A 17340-nucleotide genomic window follows, 5' to 3' on the forward strand; every position below is an offset into this window, starting at 1 on the left:
ATTCCTTACATATTTCAGAAGTACGTATGGGGATACAATGGGGTTGTTTCCTTCAGTCAAAAGTACTACTTTGAGTTACTGAAGTTCATAGAATGAGTAAAAAAATAACATGGACCCAAAAAATACTTTCATTTTCATAAAAGTTATTTTTTAATCAATTCTTTTTAAATTTCCGATTTTGAAAACAAGGCGTAGTCTTTATGACGTCACAAATGATGCACTTTGCCGCATCTTTCTACCGCGATTCCATGTTATGATAATCAAGCAGCGAATTAAAATTGCGCTCTACGTTTGCTATAAACATATCGTTGCCAATACACGTGAGTAACGATGCGAATTAAATATTTTTCTCTGTGAATGGCAACACTGAATGGCATTTCATCATTTGTGATGTCACATGAAAGAAACGTAAACAATGAATGCGCACCGATTTAAGTACTTTAAAAAAAAAAAAATTAAACTTGAACAAATTATTTAAAAAATGGTCATATCCTATATTTTTAAGCATGCTCTTTCAGAAAATAATACTCTTAAAATTCTGGAAACGACCGCATTTGGCGTTTTAACAATAATCTGAAAATATATTGATTTAAATTGCAAGTTAATATTTATTTATTTTTTTGTAAATTCAATATGGATTTGTTTGTATGTATATTCATTTAGCATTTAGCGCTTCAATAATTGTTGGGCACTCAAAAATGAAATAATGTAAAAAATTATAGTTAGAGGTGAAAAAAAAAAAAAAGGTAAAACTAGTTGAAAATAGGAAAACATATGGTAAACAATGTACTTTTAGTTGCTATATTGAGCAATCCTTTAGTCAAAAAATAATATACTGATCTAAAAATCCTCAGCAATTTCTGTTTCCATTAGCCTTTGAATTTTATCAGTTATTAGAAATATCCTTAAAGTAGATTAAAGAAAGTTATCAGTGACAGGTGAGAATATTTCTCATTATTATTCATCTATGCAATGATTTTATTTAAATAAAGAAGGTAAATTTCTGAATTTTCTCACAGATAGTAACAAACGAAAGAAGATAAAATTCGTCTATTAAGTACTATAAATTACTTTGAACAAGACAGCAATCTCAAATTTTTAAGGAACTAAATTAACAAAACCATGAAGTCACCTCTTCTTTTAGTGTTTTTCTTGGCTTTTGCTGCTGCATCCGGTCCATCCCTGCAGAAACTCGTCAAAATTGCATGTAGCGACCTCATAGACTATTACCGAGAAGATTATGTCTTAAGGAACTACAATTTGGAATTTGTTGATTATCATAAGGTAAGACATTTTACTATTAACTTGATAAATTTATCATTCCTTTCGTTGAGTTTTTTACGTTGTGGGAAATTTAATAGAATAAAATTATTATTTTAGAATGTTGCATTTGAAACAAGTTCAGTGAAACCCCAATTTTAAGTACTCTGAATCTAAGTTTTTTTTCCCATTTCACGTGTTTTTCGTCAGGTCCCAGTTTTTCCATAAACTAATAACTTTAAAATGTGCTTTCAGGCCGGCGAATTCTGACCCCTTCCCATACAATAAAAATGAAGGCAGCTTAAAATTGCGTTGTTAAAGTCTTAGTAAATGTCACATTTTCGGGAAGAGTAACCGAACTTTCCTATACGTCACCAAACAGCCTAAAATGCAGTTTTAGACTTTAAATCTCGAAACATTTTGGATTAAAACTTCAATATCAACAAATTCCTCAAGGCAGTCGAATTCTGACCGACATGGCACGTCCTGTAACATAATTAAAGATAGTGTAAAATGTGTGTTTTGGACATCACCTTTAAATTTAAAGCAACCCATCTCACCCAATCTCTTCAAAAACTGCATAAAGATGGGTTTTTGAAACTTCGGCTTCAGAAAAATTCTAAGGAAGAGGCTCTAATTGTCTACGCAATTACTTAACGTCACAAACTGGTTCAAAATTTCGGTTTTAGAAATTTCTGAAGAAAGTCCGCGAAGTCTTATTTTCCCCTTAATGATGAAGAGATTAAAATTAACTACAATTTCGAGAAAGATTTCGGGTGGGAAACCCCCATCTGACCTCTCTCTCGCATGACGTTGTCTGTCAAACAAAGGTTAAACTCGCGTTTTTAGGACGTCATTTTCAAAACGTTTTCAGGGGAGACGGAAGAGCCATCTGACTTCCCAACATTTTAAGAAACATTCAGTCGCTCCCTAATGCCCCCCACAGATAGCCTACGATTGCGTTTTTGATACTTCGGCACCGAAAAATTTCCACAGAGCTCCCCGGAAGTTCCCTAATCTCTTTAGCGTCATCAAAGATAGCTAAAAATAGATTTTAATAAGAAAAATATCTCGGGAGGGAAATCCTGTGGGAAGTTCTTACACCACTACATACAGCCAATGCAGTTCTGTTTTTCAGTCTAGTTAAAAAACTTTCCGGACAGCGCCCCCAAACCTTCCCCAATCTTTTCACAGATCCAAAGATATCCTAAAGTGCTTTTTAACACTTCAATTTCGGAAAATTTCCTTGAAAAATCACCCTCACCCCTAACGGCGCCAATGAAAACCTAAAACTGATTTTTTTTTTTTTTTTTTTTTTGCAAAATTAATCTAGAGTGAGCTCCAAGCCTCTTTCCTTTTACTAAAATTGCGAATTTTGACTTAACTTTTGGAATTTTTCGGTGATACCCTGAATTTTTTTTTCTTCTGCAAGAAAAATAATAACAATAATAATAATAATAATGATGATAAATAATAAGTTCCCTTTCTTCTTAATTAAGTTCTTATTTTTGCTTTAAATATTATTGACTCTTCAATGCATTAGCTATTTCTCATCAAAAAAGCGGCGAATTGAGGAATCGCCCCTGGCGGCAGAAAATGTAGCACGCCACTGAGCCAGTGCCTTCTTTCAATATTGCTTTGAAGAGCTTACAAATGGGGGAAAACTTTTTTTTCTCATTAAAGACCGGGAAAAAAACTTGCAAAGAATTTCAATTTTCTTACACAGTCCTTTGAGAAACGTCGAATAGGAGGTTCACTGTATATGGCGAAAATAATATCATTTAACCCTTAAGTGTGAGGTGGTTTGTCTTACACACCTAAAAAACTGAACTTTTGCGTTTAAACATTCAGTGATACAGTACAACTTCGTTTGTCCGAACTAACTGAGTTCAAGAGAAATCTGGACAACTGAAAATCCGGGTAATATGGGGTATAAACGAAGCACTTTCTTAAATAAGTAGACTTAGGGTAACGGCACAAGTAACAGACAAGGGTTCAGTAACAGATAGTCAGAAGTTTAGATTTAAATAATAAGAATTTTAGGCGAGTAAAACTGATGTTGCTGAAACTCATGAATACGGTGTAATAATAAGAATTTTAGGCGAGTAAAACTGATGTTGCTGAAACCCATGAATACGGTGTAATAATAAGAATTTTAGGCGAGTAAAACTTATGTTACTGAAACCCATGAATACGGTGTAATAATAAGAATTTTAGGCGAGTAAAACTGATGTTGCTGAAACCCATGAATACGGTGTAATAATAAGAATTTTAGGAGTGCAAAACTGATGTTGCATATGGTCGTATATGGACCCATGAATACGGTGTAACCACCTAGTGTTATCCCAGTGATTTTGATGAGCCAGTTGGTATTTACAAGGCAGTGGTGGAAGGTTATGAGCAGCTACCAGGAGGTGTGCCGGTGTTTCATGTTCCTTTGAATTTAATAAGGTTTTAGATCTAAAAATAACGAGCTGATGTGTGCATCACATGACTTCCTTTTACTCCAATTCAATATCATTTCCCCATTATTGGCAATTTTAATGTGATTCAATAATTTACTCTCGAAATATCACCAACAATGGCCAATTTAAAACGAAATTTAAAAAAAAAATCGCCAAATTTGTCGCCGAGTTGGTGACAAAACTTGGCGACCAAAAGACTGGCGATATAACGCCAAGTGTCCGACAAATTATACACCACTTGAGTTTACATTGAAATTAACAATGATTTCCGCCCAAAAAGGGGCAAAAGACCCCTTTAGAAACACACGAATGCAACCAAAAGGGGAGGTGCACAACTAGACCCCACTAGGAGCCTACGTACCAAATTTCAACTTTCTAGGACGTCGTTCTTGAGTTATGCGACATACATACACACATACGCACATACGCACATACATACGTACATACAGACGTCACGAGAAAACTCGTTGTAATTAACTCGGGAAACGTCATAATAGATATTTCGGGCGTCTATACGTTCTTAGGTACATATGTGTGGTCGGGTCGAAAAAAAACAAAAAAAACTCAACATTCATTCGGGGATGAGTAAAATGGAAATTAAAGCCGATTTTTGAGTGAATTTTTTTTTTCGCGCATACAATACTTCCTTTTTTGTAAAAGGAAGTAAAAAACACCTTTTTCACATTTTGAAGGGAAAAGGGAATTCTGTCTATTGCTCATCCTTTCCTCATCCCATCTGTTACAGGGTATCATCAGAATTGTCGGTGTCTGTAACGGGGGGTAATTGAGTAAATAAAAACAGAATTAACTAATTTAGAAAATTTAGAAGCAGCCAAATGTTAGAAGTGATGTAGTTGCATGAGAGAAAAATAGTTTTAAAAGTCTAAATACATTCAAGGGCTCAGAAAATTTAGTTTACCCGAGAACATGTCTGTTACTGGTGTGTTACCCTACATTTTATTACGGCAGAAAACGATGCTTTTTTGAAAGTTAAATAGAATCGTTTCTCGCAAACAGTTAAGTATTGATAGTTCAGCAGCAGTTGTGTCGTACTAAAGCTCCAAGTACGCCATGTTGTTATTGTACTATATTTTATTGCAATACTTATGCACGAGCTCTACATTTTATCAAAATAAAAAATTCCGTTCCTGTTATCACAATTTACAATTATTATTTAAAGGAATATGATATTTCTTTGTTCTACAAATTCCATCCGGATAAACCAGACTAAAACGAGGTCATAACCGCACCCAGCAGTGCGGGGGGCCCGCTACGCGGACCCCCCGGGCGGTGGAACCTAAGGCCTACGGCTAAGAGGTGGGGTGCGTGCGGAGAAAAGTACAATACCAGTCATACCAGTATAAAACCAGTCATAAACGAGGTTCTAATGTATCAAAATAAATGGCTTTATATGTTTATCGCCTTCGATGCCCCAAAGTGACCCTAAATGGCAGCATAACGTTGAAGCAAGTTAATAATTTAATTTAAAAGATTTAAAATATATCTTTTTAAATGTTGACTGTACAATACTTAAGGAGTGTTTCTTTTGTTTTATACAGAAAACATACATGCGTAGAATGAATATTGGTTACGCTGTTTAAAATGACGAAATTGTGAGTACATGTTACCCAGATGACAGTATGTAAAATAACTTTTCTAAATTTTTGTCTTACATGCCATGTTTCTGTGTTGCAGGAGGATGACTCTTATACGTTGGACATGATTGTTGGGTACACAGTGTGTAGAGTTGACGAAGCAATTCCTACGGACTACGATAACTGTAAATTCCAAGATGGAAAAGTACGTATCTATCGCCATTTTTACGAAAAGAAATCCTCTGTAAACAAGTAACTTCGTGTTTCCGTCTTTCAAAAAATGTTTACTTCGGTCAATTTCACACTTCTGCTTATTGTTATGCAATCAATCTTGCAATGGATTAACGAGAACCTGAGTATAACGAGGAAACCAGACATACTTGGTTTGGGGGAATGTTTAGCTAATGGGAGCATGACTCGTCTTTAACCCCTTCAGACCTGCTGTTTAAACTGACCCCTTCAGACAGCTGTTTAAAGTTATGTCCGGTATACCGGACACACACTTTAAACAGCTGCTAATCATTTAATAATTGATTTCATTAGTTGATTTTTTTGTAGTTGACTCTTTACATTCTACTTATTATAATCTGTGAAATAGTTTTTTGTTTTGGGATTGACAACACTGACATATAAGGATTGAGAGATAGAGAGTGGCTCATTTTTCCAACCATGGGTTTTCATCTGAAAAGCGAGGTTTTTTCCTGATTTTTTAAAAAAATATATAATCTTTAATTAATCGTTTCAAACGCTTATATTATGTTTTATAATTGTTAGTAGAACATTTTATAATGAAGTTTGTTCGGTATTTTATCGTTTTTGTGTAGGAAATATTGATTTCAAAAATATAGGTCCGGAATATTGGACGTGCTATAACTCTTTTAATTTTTCTCCTACAAACTCAAAATTTTGTCTATAAGATACCCTTTACCATAGTACACTGCGTACCAAATATCAGCATTTTTAGTCCAATATTTCATAATTCTAACTAAAGGGGTTAACGAGCAAACCCCGGTAATAAAGAGTAATCTAATATTTTCTTAGAATTTATTTTTAACATTTTAAATCAACCAAAAGTGGGTGAGATACAAATCTTTCGAGTTAGTGATGACGACTTGCCTTCTCTTTTTTCTCTTTGTGGACTACTCGCCCAGAGGATGCTACAGCTAAAGTTCAAGTTTAAGCAGCTAAATAAAACTATGAAGGAGAGAAAGTTTAAATTAACAAAATTCTTTCGGGCCTGCACAGAAATAATTGCTATAAAAAATGGTTTTATTTTGAATCGTACCAAGAATCCAGAATAGTTTGCCAACATAAGAAACGCAAGTATAGCGGTATTACAAACAGCTAATTTTTTAGTCAAATTGTCAAAAAAAAAATCATTCATGTTTATTACATTTAAATTGTATGTTATTTATCAATTTGTGCTGAGGAAAATACGCACACAAGTGCATAGACTCACACTCTCTGACAATAACTATGTCTACTTATGTACACATATATTTAACACATTCAATGTACATTTAAAAAAAAAGATAATTCTTTCTTTTTTCAGCATACTTTTAGAAAGTGCACTGTAAAACTTGTCCCTGGAGGTAATCATGGGTACCAACTGAAAACAGCAAATTGTACTCCTTTGTAAGCGAGGTACTTTATATTGAAATTTCCTTTTTCCGAAGACTTTGGTTTAAGACACAACCATTTTACTGTTTTTGTAAATTGATTGTGCAAATAAAGTCGAATTAAGATATCTGTCTCATCAGTTTTTCGGTTATTTTAAGAAAAAAGTTTGTGTAAGCATTTTATACACATTGGTACTTAAAACAAAACGTCCATACCGAGAAAAAATGCAATTTGTAATTGTGACAGTGCTTTTTTATAAGGAATAAAACAAAAACTCGTGTACCCTTGAATAAATAAAAATTTTGCACTTAAAAAATATTTAATTCCCTGGGTTAATACTCATGAGTTGCACTTGAGTATACAAACTGCAATGAAAATTTAAAATGTTAGATGAGCAGTTCAGTAAACTCAATTCGAGCTGTGTTCAACTAACAAATATTGCTTCGTTCTTTAACGGACAAAAAAAATAAAGTTGCTTGAAAACGTACAAAAAGATAACGCTTATTGCCATTTTATGCTCTTCGACCTCTTCTCTCTTCGGTTTTTGAATATCCTCTGAAGCTCTAAGAACTTAAGAAAACTCACTGCTACACTAGAGCAAGAGGCTTTTTTTAATATAGTTTTATGTATAATTTACAGATTATAATGATCTACTTTGTCTGAAAAATCACTTGAAATCAGAAGGAATTTAGAATTTTTTTTTTTTTTTTTGATATTTCAATTAGTCGTTATTTGTAACAACCGTGAATGAGTGATTCTGTGAAAAAAAAAAAAAGTGAAGAAATGCTGACCTATATTTAAAAAGTATTGCTGCAGAAATTGTACATTCATTCAGAGGTAAATCACTCTTTTCTTATAAATAAATGAATGTTTTTGCAAAATATTGAAAAAAGACGATGATAATCGACAATCGCGGAACAGGTTGTAATCCACAATGGAAGATGAACAATTTTATCTCCGAATAAATTGAAATGTCCGCGGGTAAACAAATGTACGGGCTTTATTTTCTATGCAAAATCTATATATATAATTCTCTTACGTGCCGGCAAATGAAGGGGTGAATTTCTAAACCTCTGTTGGCAACACTTCGCCGATAAATCATGTAAACAAACTTCTACGTTGTTTTGAAATCTTGAATCACAGAATACTCAACGAACTTTTTTTTTTTTTTGAGATGAGTTTGAGTCGGGCTGTGGCCCATTTCAACCTTAATCAGCAAAGAAAAGCTCAAAGAAGGCAGGAAACCGTTCTTGAATCCAATTTAAGACGAGCCAATCGTACTGAAGCAGAGAATAGACGACGCTCAAAGCGCCTACGCGTTCAAAACAACATTGCCGATGAACATGATTGTGGAGCAATGTGTGAAGATATAATTCTCTTACGTGCCGGCAAATGAAGGGGTGAATTTCTAAACCTCTGTTGGCAACACTTCGCCGATAAATCATGTAAACAAACTTCTACGTTGTTTTGAAATCTTGAATCACAGAATACTCAACGAACTTTTTTTTTTTTTTGAGATGAGTTTGAGTCGGGCTGTGGCCCATTTCAACCTTAATCAGCAAAGAAAAGCTCAAAGAAGGCAGGAAACCGTTCTTGAATCCAATTTAAGACGAGCCAATCGTATTGAAGCAGAGAATAGACGACGCTCAAAGCGCCTACGCGTTCACAATCATGTTGCCGATGAACATGATTGTGGAGCAATGTGTGAAGAATGCGAATTTTGTGGTGCTCTTTATTGGCAGAAAGAGCGTAATACTGCAAATAAATATACTAAATGTTGCCATGACGGAAAGGTGCGGTTACCGGCATTGTGTGACGCACCTGATCTGTTGAAGGAACTGCTGACTGAAAATTCCCCAGCCGCTAAAAATTATCGGCAGCGAATCAGAGAATACAACTCTGGTTTAGCATTCGCTTCGATGGGGGCGCAAATTAAGCCACCACCAGGAACTGGACCGTATTGCTTCCGTTTACATGGTCAAGTCTACCACAGAGTGTCTCCCCTGTATGCAAATGACCATCATAAAGAAGGATACGGACAGCTGTATATTTTCGATTCGAGTGTGTCAGCGCATGGGTAGCAATCCACAGTGCTTACAACATGTATTTGAAAAGCTGGATTTAATGTTAAGGGAAATAAACCCATTTGCCCAGTCCTACCTTCAAATGCATCGATTGATCCAAGAGCACCAAACTACATCAGTAAAGATGGTGTTTTTAGAAGATAAAAATTTGGATATGCGACGCTTCAATGCTCCCACTTCATCCACTGAGGTTGCTGCGATATTTGTTGGTGATAACGGAGAACCACCATCCACCCGAGACATTTGTGTGTACCCACTTGGTGATACATGCCAAAACATTTCACCACTAAACCAGTGTTGTGATCCAATGATCTACCCTTTGATGTTTCCTTGGGGGGAATGTGGTTGGAACACTCGAATGGAACATGTAGAAGAGAGGAGAACGACTACGCGCACCCGTGTCACACAACTGCAGTATTATTCATACAGACTTTCCGAGAGAAATGGATTTAGCATTTTACACAGTAGTGGTAAACTTTTCCAACAATATATTGTTGATGCTTATATTAAAACTGAAGGATCACGTTTGCTTTTTTTGAAGCAAAATCAGAAAGATCTGAGAATCGAACTTTATCGGGGTCTTTTAGACGCTTTAGAGTGTCGAGCACGTAATGATCATGTACGTACTGGAAAGCTTATTATACTACCATCTTCTTTCCAAGGAAGCCCACGCCATATGCAGCAGAACTACCAAGATGCTATGGCAATGGTACGCAAGTTTGGTAAGCCAGACATTTTTTTGACATTTACCTGCAATCCATCCTGGCCTGAAATTATAAATTGCATGAAAGAAGCGCAACGTCCAGAAAATAGACCAGATATTATTGTGCGTGTATTTAATATGAAATTAAAAGAATTACTGGAAGATATTTGCAAGCACGCAATATTTGGAACAGTTTTGGCATATATATACGTAATTGAGTTCCAAAAAAGAGGTTTGCCTCATGCACACATTTTGTTGACATTAGATCCGGAAAACAAAATTCGTACGAAGGATGACATTGATAAATTTGTGAGTGCAGAGCTTCCAGATCCTGTAACAGACGCAAGACTATTTCAAATTGTTTCAAAATGTATGATACATGGACCATGTGGAACTATAAATGCATCTTCTCCATGCATGAGAGATGGACAGTGCTGTAAAAATTTTCCGAAACAGTTCAAGGAAGAGACGGAAGAAAATGTTAATGGGTACCCTATTTATCGCAGAAAACACTCTGAGCCTGTGCAGGTTGGAAAATATTCAATAGATAATAGATGGGTTGTCCCTTATAATCCTTGGTTGATAAAAAAATATAATGCACATATTAACGTTGAAATTTGCGCTTCAGTTAAGAGTGTCAAATACCTTTATAAATATGTGTACAAAGGACATGATGCAGCCTCGGTAGCAATACAAGCAGATGGTGCTCTGAATCATGATGAAATTTTAAGTTTTGTTGAAGGTAGATATGTAAGTGCACCTGAAGCCATGTGGCGCTTAAACGAATTCACTTTATCAAATAAATCACATACTGTGGTGCGTTTAGCTGTACATTTACCTGAGCAACAACCGATTGTTTACCAAGACGGTCAAGAAGCACAGGCGATTGAAAGAGCTGCTATGAGAAAAACCACACTCACAGCATGGTTTGAACTAAACCAGAATTTTCCTGAAGCTCGCACCATATTGTACTCAGATATACCCCAATATTACGTTTTTGAGAAAACTGGAACAAAATGGAAAAGGCGACAACGCGGAGGACCAAACGTTATTGGAAGACTGCCAGTAGTTAGCATACAGGATACCGAGAGGTACTATTTGAGAATGCTGCTACTGCGTAAATCAGGAGCAATCAGTTTTGAAGATATTTTGACAGTAGATGGATTTAAATGCAGTACCTTTCAGCAAGCATGTCGAGAGTACGGTCTTCTTCAAGGTGACCAGCAGTGGCATGATGCCTTGAGCGAAGCCGCTCAAATTCAATCTCCAAAACAGTTGCGCATGCTATTTGCAATGATTTGTGGATTTGCCGAAGTGGAAGATGTTCCAGATCTATGGAGGCAGCATCAAGTTTCTCTTTGTGAAGACTATGTGCATCATTATTCTGAAGAGACTGGACCTGACTATGCACTTGCAGATATAGAGGAACTGCTTGCATCATACAATCTGAGTCTCCAAAAGCTGCATTTACCAGCTGTAAATTTGCCTGCAACTGTTTTGAGCAAAGTAAACTTTGATATTGAGGAAGAGCAGGAGAAAGCTAAAATTTACACTGAAAAATTAAATAATGAACAGCGGTGTGTTGTTGAAAAGGTATTACGTTCAGTGTACAACAACTCTGAAGACACACCCAAGTGTTATTTTTTAGATGGTCCTGCAGGAACAGGAAAAACCTTTATTTATTCAACTTTGCTTCACACAATACGGGGTAGAGGTGATCATGTTATTCCTGTTGCATCAACAGGTATTGCTGCAACCCTATTAAAAGGAGGAAGAACTGCTCATTCAGTTTTTAAAATTCCAATAGATTTAAACGTAACATCAACTTGCAATTTGAAGCCAAATACTAAAGAAGCAGACGTATTGCTGAAAGCAAAGTTAATTGTGTGGGATGAAGCACCCATGACGCATGTCTATGCTTTCTTAGCCGTTGATAGACTGCTACAAGATATCACAAATTGTAAAGAACCATTTGGAGGCAAGGTCATGCTATTAGGTGGAGATTTTCGGCAAGTTCTTCCTGTCATTTTAAGAGGTTCTAGAACATTGACTGTTGCCAGCTCCTTGAAAAAACACAATCTTTGGCTAAAATTCCATAAATTATACCTCACAAAAAACATGCGTACCCTCGAATCGGAAAGAGATTTTAGTACTTGGTTGTTAGACCTTGGAGAGAAAAAAAGTGGCTCAATGGTTAAGTTACCTTTGCAATGCTATCCTACTGTGCAAAATCCTATACAGCAATTGTACAGTGACATAGATTTCTCCACTGTCACTCCACAGGAGCTGATAGGTCGAGCTATACTTACTGTTACTAATGAACGATCCATGGACATCAACAATAAAGTACTAGAATGTATACCAGGAAGCGAAACTGTTTACAAAGCAGTTGATACGATTATCAGTGAAGACCCTCAAGATCAGTTGACATTTCCTGAAGAGTTTTTAAATTCTTTGACACCTACAGGTATGCCACCATATGAGTTAAAGTTGAAAACGGGTTGCATTGTGATGCTGTTGAGAAATTTAGCTCCCTCAAAAGGATTATGTAATGGCACGCGTCTCATTGTTACAAAATTGAAGAAAAACATTATTCAGGCAAAATCAATTGATGGAAAAGAGACCTTCCTGATTCCAAGAATCCCAATGATTCCGTCTCAGACTAACATGCCCTTCAAATTTAAACGAATGCAATTCCCTATTCGTGTTGCATTTTCAATGACCATCAATAAGTCGCAAGGACAAACGTTTGAGAAAATATGTTTGGTGCTCTCTGAGCCTGTTTTTAGTCATGGCCAGCTCTATGTGGCATTATCAAGAACAAGATCTTTTGAAGCAGTGTCAGTTGTGGCTCCCAAACGGGACATTTTTAATTGTGTATATGAGGAAGTTTTCTCAGATTAGAATATATAAGAGTGTAAATATGTAAATATATAAGAGTGTAAATAATGTAAATACATCCCTCGGGGGAGCCTGTAACCCCTAGAGGGCGCGTCCCCAGGTGGCGGATAGGGGAATGCCTTCATTGGTTTTCCAATGGGTGGTAGAAGGGAAATAAAATACCTTCCGCGGACCAACAGGTAGAAGTGCAATCTCTCCAAAGCAATGACAGACACTTTTGTATCTATAATGGTAAAGTTGTGCACATTGCCAAGGCAGTCATCTTACATACAGCAAAGTTAAACTGTCGAAAATCTGGCTAAAGCAGACAAATTAACATTATGAACGTAATTTTCATATTGGTTAAATGGATGGTGACCTAAATGCAATTACCAACTTTAATTTTTACGGAAAATTTTAGCTAGGCTAATGTATTGGCATACAGCGAGCGAGCGAAGCGAGCATGGATCGCGAAGCGATCCACAGGGAACTGCGTAAGCAGTTCCGGGGGTTGGCGAGCGATAGCGAGCAGGGGGCGATAGCCCCCTAGTATTTTATATTTTCTTCTCGATACACAATGGGACTTCTACTACCCAACAAAATGATGAATAATTTCAAAAAAAGTATATTACAGTATTCAACCACGAACATTATCAATAAAGAGGTCAGAAATTTTTGTTCGTCTTATCCGAGGCTTTCAATTCAATGTACGTATTATGCGTGAAATTTTTAATGTAATTAGATAGCGAACCAAACTTAATGAACAAAATATTCGTTTTAGTCATGATTTCATACTAAACGTGATCGTATTAAGAGAGTTTAGCTATACTTTGCTTCCCAGTTCGACGAATGATGTAAAACCTACGAGTGTTGAAGAAAATACGCACAAAATTGAAAACACTCACTCTTTGTTTATGTACCTACGTACACACATAAATCTACTGATTTCAATGTACATTAGAAAATATCATTCATTTCATTTTTTAGGATATTTTTAGAAAATGCACTGTAAAACTTGTCCCTGGAGGTCCCGAAGGAAACCAACTAAAAACAGCAAAGTGTTATCCTGTGCAAGCACATTGAGGTATTTCATCATGAGATTAACTTTGTTTCAAGAATTTGATTTAAGAACAAACCGTTTTACTGTTTATGTAAATTGCTTGTGGAAATAAAGACTTATTCAGATATTTTTTCTCATTCTTTGTTTCGGTAAATTAAGAAAAAAGTTTTTGTAACCAGTTCATGCACTGTTGAATGCGTAAGGTTTTGTTTGTGCAAAAGAGGGTGCTGCTGTATTTAAAAGAAAACGTGATTGTCAAGAAAAATGCAATTTAGAATTGAGAGAACCAATTTTTATAACCATTTTATGCACCCATGAATGCGCAAAGTATTGTTTGTGCAGAAAAGAATGTTTTGTATTTAAAATAACACGTCCATGCCGAGAAAAATGCAATTTGCAAATTGAGAGCACCAATTTATGCACTCTTGAACACATATGGTTTTGTTTGTTAAGGAAAGAATACATTTGCATTTAAAATAAAATGTCCATGCCGAGAAAAATGCAATTTGCAAATTGAGAGCACCAATTTATGCACTCTTGAATGCATATGGTTTTGTTTGTTCAGGAAAGAATACATTTTCATTTAAAATAAAATGTCCATGCCGAGAAAAATGCAATTTGCAAATTGAGAGCTTCAATTTATGCACTCTTGAATACATATGGTTTTGTTTGTTCAGGAAAGAATACATTTGCATTTAAAATAAAATGTTCATGCCGAGAAAAAGTGCAATTAAAAATTGAGAGAACCAATTTTTTGAAACCAGTTTACGCACTTTTGATTGCGTAAAATTTCGTTTGTTCAAAAAAAAAAAAGAATTATCTTTAAAGTTAAACGTCCATACGAAAAAAATATCCGGACTTTTCAGATTTTAGATTCTCCAGATCGCTTTTGGATCCAGTTAGTACGCGTAAAAGAGGACACACTGTAGTACTAAACGTACTAAATTGATGCTTTCACAGAAATGCGTGATTCACGTGACAGCTCTTCGCTGTTTTCGTTACTAATAAATAAAGCTGAAAGTCTGGATGTCTCGATGTCTGCGACGCGTATAGCCTCTAGACCGTTCTACCGATTTTCATGAAATTTGGTAGTAGTTTTATAGTATGGGGGTGTGCATCTCGAAGCGATTTTCCGAAAATTCGATTTTGTTCTTTTTCTATTCCAATTTTAAGAACATTTTATCGAGGACATTATCATAACGTGGATGAGCGCAAATTAGAATAACGTGGTGAACGAGAGAATTATCATAACGTGGAGCAAGGTCTAGCAAAAGAACATAGCAAATTAGCGCGAAATTCATCATCCATTATTCGTAAATATACAAGCTAACCAAATGACCTCTTAATTTTCTACTATGGGCAAAGCCGTGCGGGTACCGCTAGTTGCTAATAAATCAGTAAATGAATCCTTTCCTTACTGTTGTGCCCCTTTACAGTCCTATGATGTCGACTGTGACACGACATCAGTTTTTATCTCACCAGGGATCCACACGAATAGTGTAACAATGGGGGAAAAAGAAGAAATACATAGGAATCGAAGGGGTATATTGAGACATATATTTTTTTTTTTTTTACTTAATTGGTATCAGCCCTCTTTATCGAGGCATATGGTCTTAAAGTTTGCCGAAATTTTAAGAAAAGCAACAAATTCAAAGACTTGGCGAGAATTTAAGATACCAACTTCTCGTCCGCAAGTAGTCTGCACGATTTCCCCGTCCGCATGTGGTAGGGTATTCGGTAAAGACAGTAAATGCACATTTTTAATTTTTAATTTTTTTTTTGGCATTTTCGTCATCTTTTATACGTTAGCTTTATTGCAAAAACTTATTTATTTGCTTTCCGATTAAAAAAAGGCTCGAAAAAAGCGTCTAATTCCATCATTTCCCGATTGTTAGTATTCAAACTCGAACATTAATTTCTGCAGATACTGCCGTTTACCTGCCCACGTGCCTGGCTGTATTCATCTGTAAAGCGTGTGAAAGATGTCTCCCATCACTCACCGAAACTTGCTAAATTTGGCGACTCTTCTTAAATATTTGGCACCCTTTAAGGGGAGTCAGTACCCTTAAAACTTTCATAAATTGAAGTTTTTGATTTTTATATATTTTTGAACTCCATTACAAAACCTTTTTAATGATACAAACTCCTTGATAGTGCTCATATTACAAGTAAGTTAAAAAAAACTTAAATTTTTTTAAAACCTGTTTGGATGAGGTATGATTTTCCCCTTTAAACTGCAATATCTCGAAATGGTATTTTTAAAAGTAAATGTTCCTATTGGGTTAGTCTTTGAAATTTTTCCCACCTATTCTATACATCTAACTGCATATACTGAAGCAAAATTTATCTCATATTCGAAAAATATTTTTTATACAGCTAATTTCGTGTTGTAAAATGGCATTTTTTGAAAAAAATACAGTGACTTACACATTAGAATTTAGAAAAAAACTAAGCTTTCTTTCTGTAAATTTTTACTACAGTATAGAGAACAATAAGAGTCTATAGTAAGAGTCTACTTAAGGTACAGAAAAAATTTCATAATTGTATCTTTAACAGATTTTCAGAAAAAGGTACATGAACCTGTGCAAATTACATTGACGGTATAGGGAGTACTGACTTCCCTTTTAAGACCTCATATTTGGAAAAAATAACACGAGGGCAAATATTTGGTGCATCCAAAAACATGTTTTACCACGATCTTTCATATATTACTATTTTGTTTTTCATTATTGAATTATCGTAGGGTTTCCTGCTCAGGAGCCCTTTTGCCGAGTTTCATTCGACATCGGTTTTCATTCCAGAGGAGCTCTTTTCCCGAATCGCACTCAACATTTTTTAAAGTCAAAATAAATAGAAGCTTTTTGTTATACTTTCCGTAGGAGAGTACGCAGCTCAGCTCACGCAAATGGAAAAATACCAAGAAGATGAAAATTAACCCCCCTTTTTTTGCTCAGTGGTTTTTAAAAAACACGAGAACTACATCCTGGGAAATGGATTAGAGATATATGTGTATACATGCTCTTGAAAACTACATAATGGAACGGTAGTGTAATGAAAACTGAAATTTAGTTGGATTTGTTTGTTCCTTTGTTCATTTAAGTTTCTCCGTTTTTTTGTTGAAGCAAATTTTAAATGAAGCTCTTTAAAGCTTTGGAAGCTAACAGCGAAACTGAATCCCAATTCTAAACGGAGTCACTTCGCCACTTTACAATCATTTGTACATACTGCATAATACTCTATGATGGTGGGGACTTAATCACTCCCCTAACTCTTTGTTTTTCCTAAACAATGTATTATAATCCTAAATGTTCCCTAAGTTATTTGAAAAGTATGCATAATGTGTAGGGACCAAATGTAGAATTTTCTCAAACACCAGGAAACTACAGATATCTATTGTTTTAAATTGCTAGTCAACCTTTATTAATTTTTTTGTTGAATCCTTAACAATAACACGACTTTGTTTGTATCTAAAGTCATTTAGATATTCAATATTTGTTGTGCCTGCAAAAGAAGAACAGAGTAAAAATTAAGGTAAGAGGTAAACAGTTGATTCAACTAGTTGAAAATAGAAAAACCTACACATATAGGAAATAATGTACTTGTAGTTGCTATGTTGAGCAATCCTTTAGTCAAAAACGTAATACTCTGATTTAAATAGCCACAGTAAATTCTG

At 35.4% G+C, this 17340-nt stretch overlaps 3 protein-coding genes across 3 annotated transcripts in view; 2 read left to right on the top strand and 1 right to left on the bottom strand.

The window, feature by feature from the left end:
- The window catches only part of LOC129221641 (adenosine receptor A2b-like), a 273995-nt gene that overhangs the window by 69040 nt on the left and 187615 nt on the right, over positions 1 to 17340 (bottom strand). The gene's annotated exons all lie outside the window — the stretch shown is intronic.
- LOC129221647 (uncharacterized) lies at positions 1049 to 13786 on the top strand. The gene is made up of 4 exons (XM_054856173.1): positions 1049 to 1284; positions 5421 to 5525; positions 6873 to 6964; positions 13595 to 13786. Exons 1-3 carry the CDS (start codon positions 1123 to 1125, stop codon positions 6957 to 6959), a joined length of 354 nt encoding a protein of 117 aa, XP_054712148.1. The 5' UTR covers positions 1049 to 1122; the 3' UTR covers positions 6960 to 6964; positions 13595 to 13786.
- On the top strand, positions 10832 to 16602 carry LOC129219958 (ATP-dependent DNA helicase pif1-like). Its single transcript, XM_054854275.1, has 2 exons — positions 10832 to 12194; positions 16547 to 16602. The coding sequence occupies exons 1-2, from the start codon at positions 10832 to 10834 to the stop codon at positions 16600 to 16602; spliced, it is 1419 nt and encodes a 472-aa protein (XP_054710250.1).

The sequence above is a fragment of the Uloborus diversus genome, chromosome 4 (assembly GCF_026930045.1).
Source record: "Uloborus diversus isolate 005 chromosome 4, Udiv.v.3.1, whole genome shotgun sequence".
NCBI classification, from domain to species: domain Eukaryota; kingdom Metazoa; phylum Arthropoda; class Arachnida; order Araneae; family Uloboridae; genus Uloborus; species Uloborus diversus.

Coding starts and splice junctions, on each gene's coding strand:
- LOC129221647 (XM_054856173.1), top strand. CDS start 1,123: ATGAAGTCACCTCTTCTTTTAGTGTTTTTCTTGGCTTTTGCTGCTGCA. Junction 1,285..5,420: donor AATTTGTTGATTATCATAAG/GTAAGACATTTT, acceptor TCTGTGTTGCAG/GAGGATGACTCTTATACGTT. Junction 5,526..6,872: donor GTAAATTCCAAGATGGAAAA/GTACGTATCTAT, acceptor TTCTTTTTTCAG/CATACTTTTAGAAAGTGCAC.
- LOC129219958 (XM_054854275.1), top strand. CDS start 10,832: ATGCTGCTACTGCGTAAATCAGGAGCAATCAGTTTTGAAGATATTTTG. Junction 12,195..16,546: donor AAATTCTTTGACACCTACAG/GTATGCCACCAT, acceptor TACTTTCCGTAG/GAGAGTACGCAGCTCAGCTC.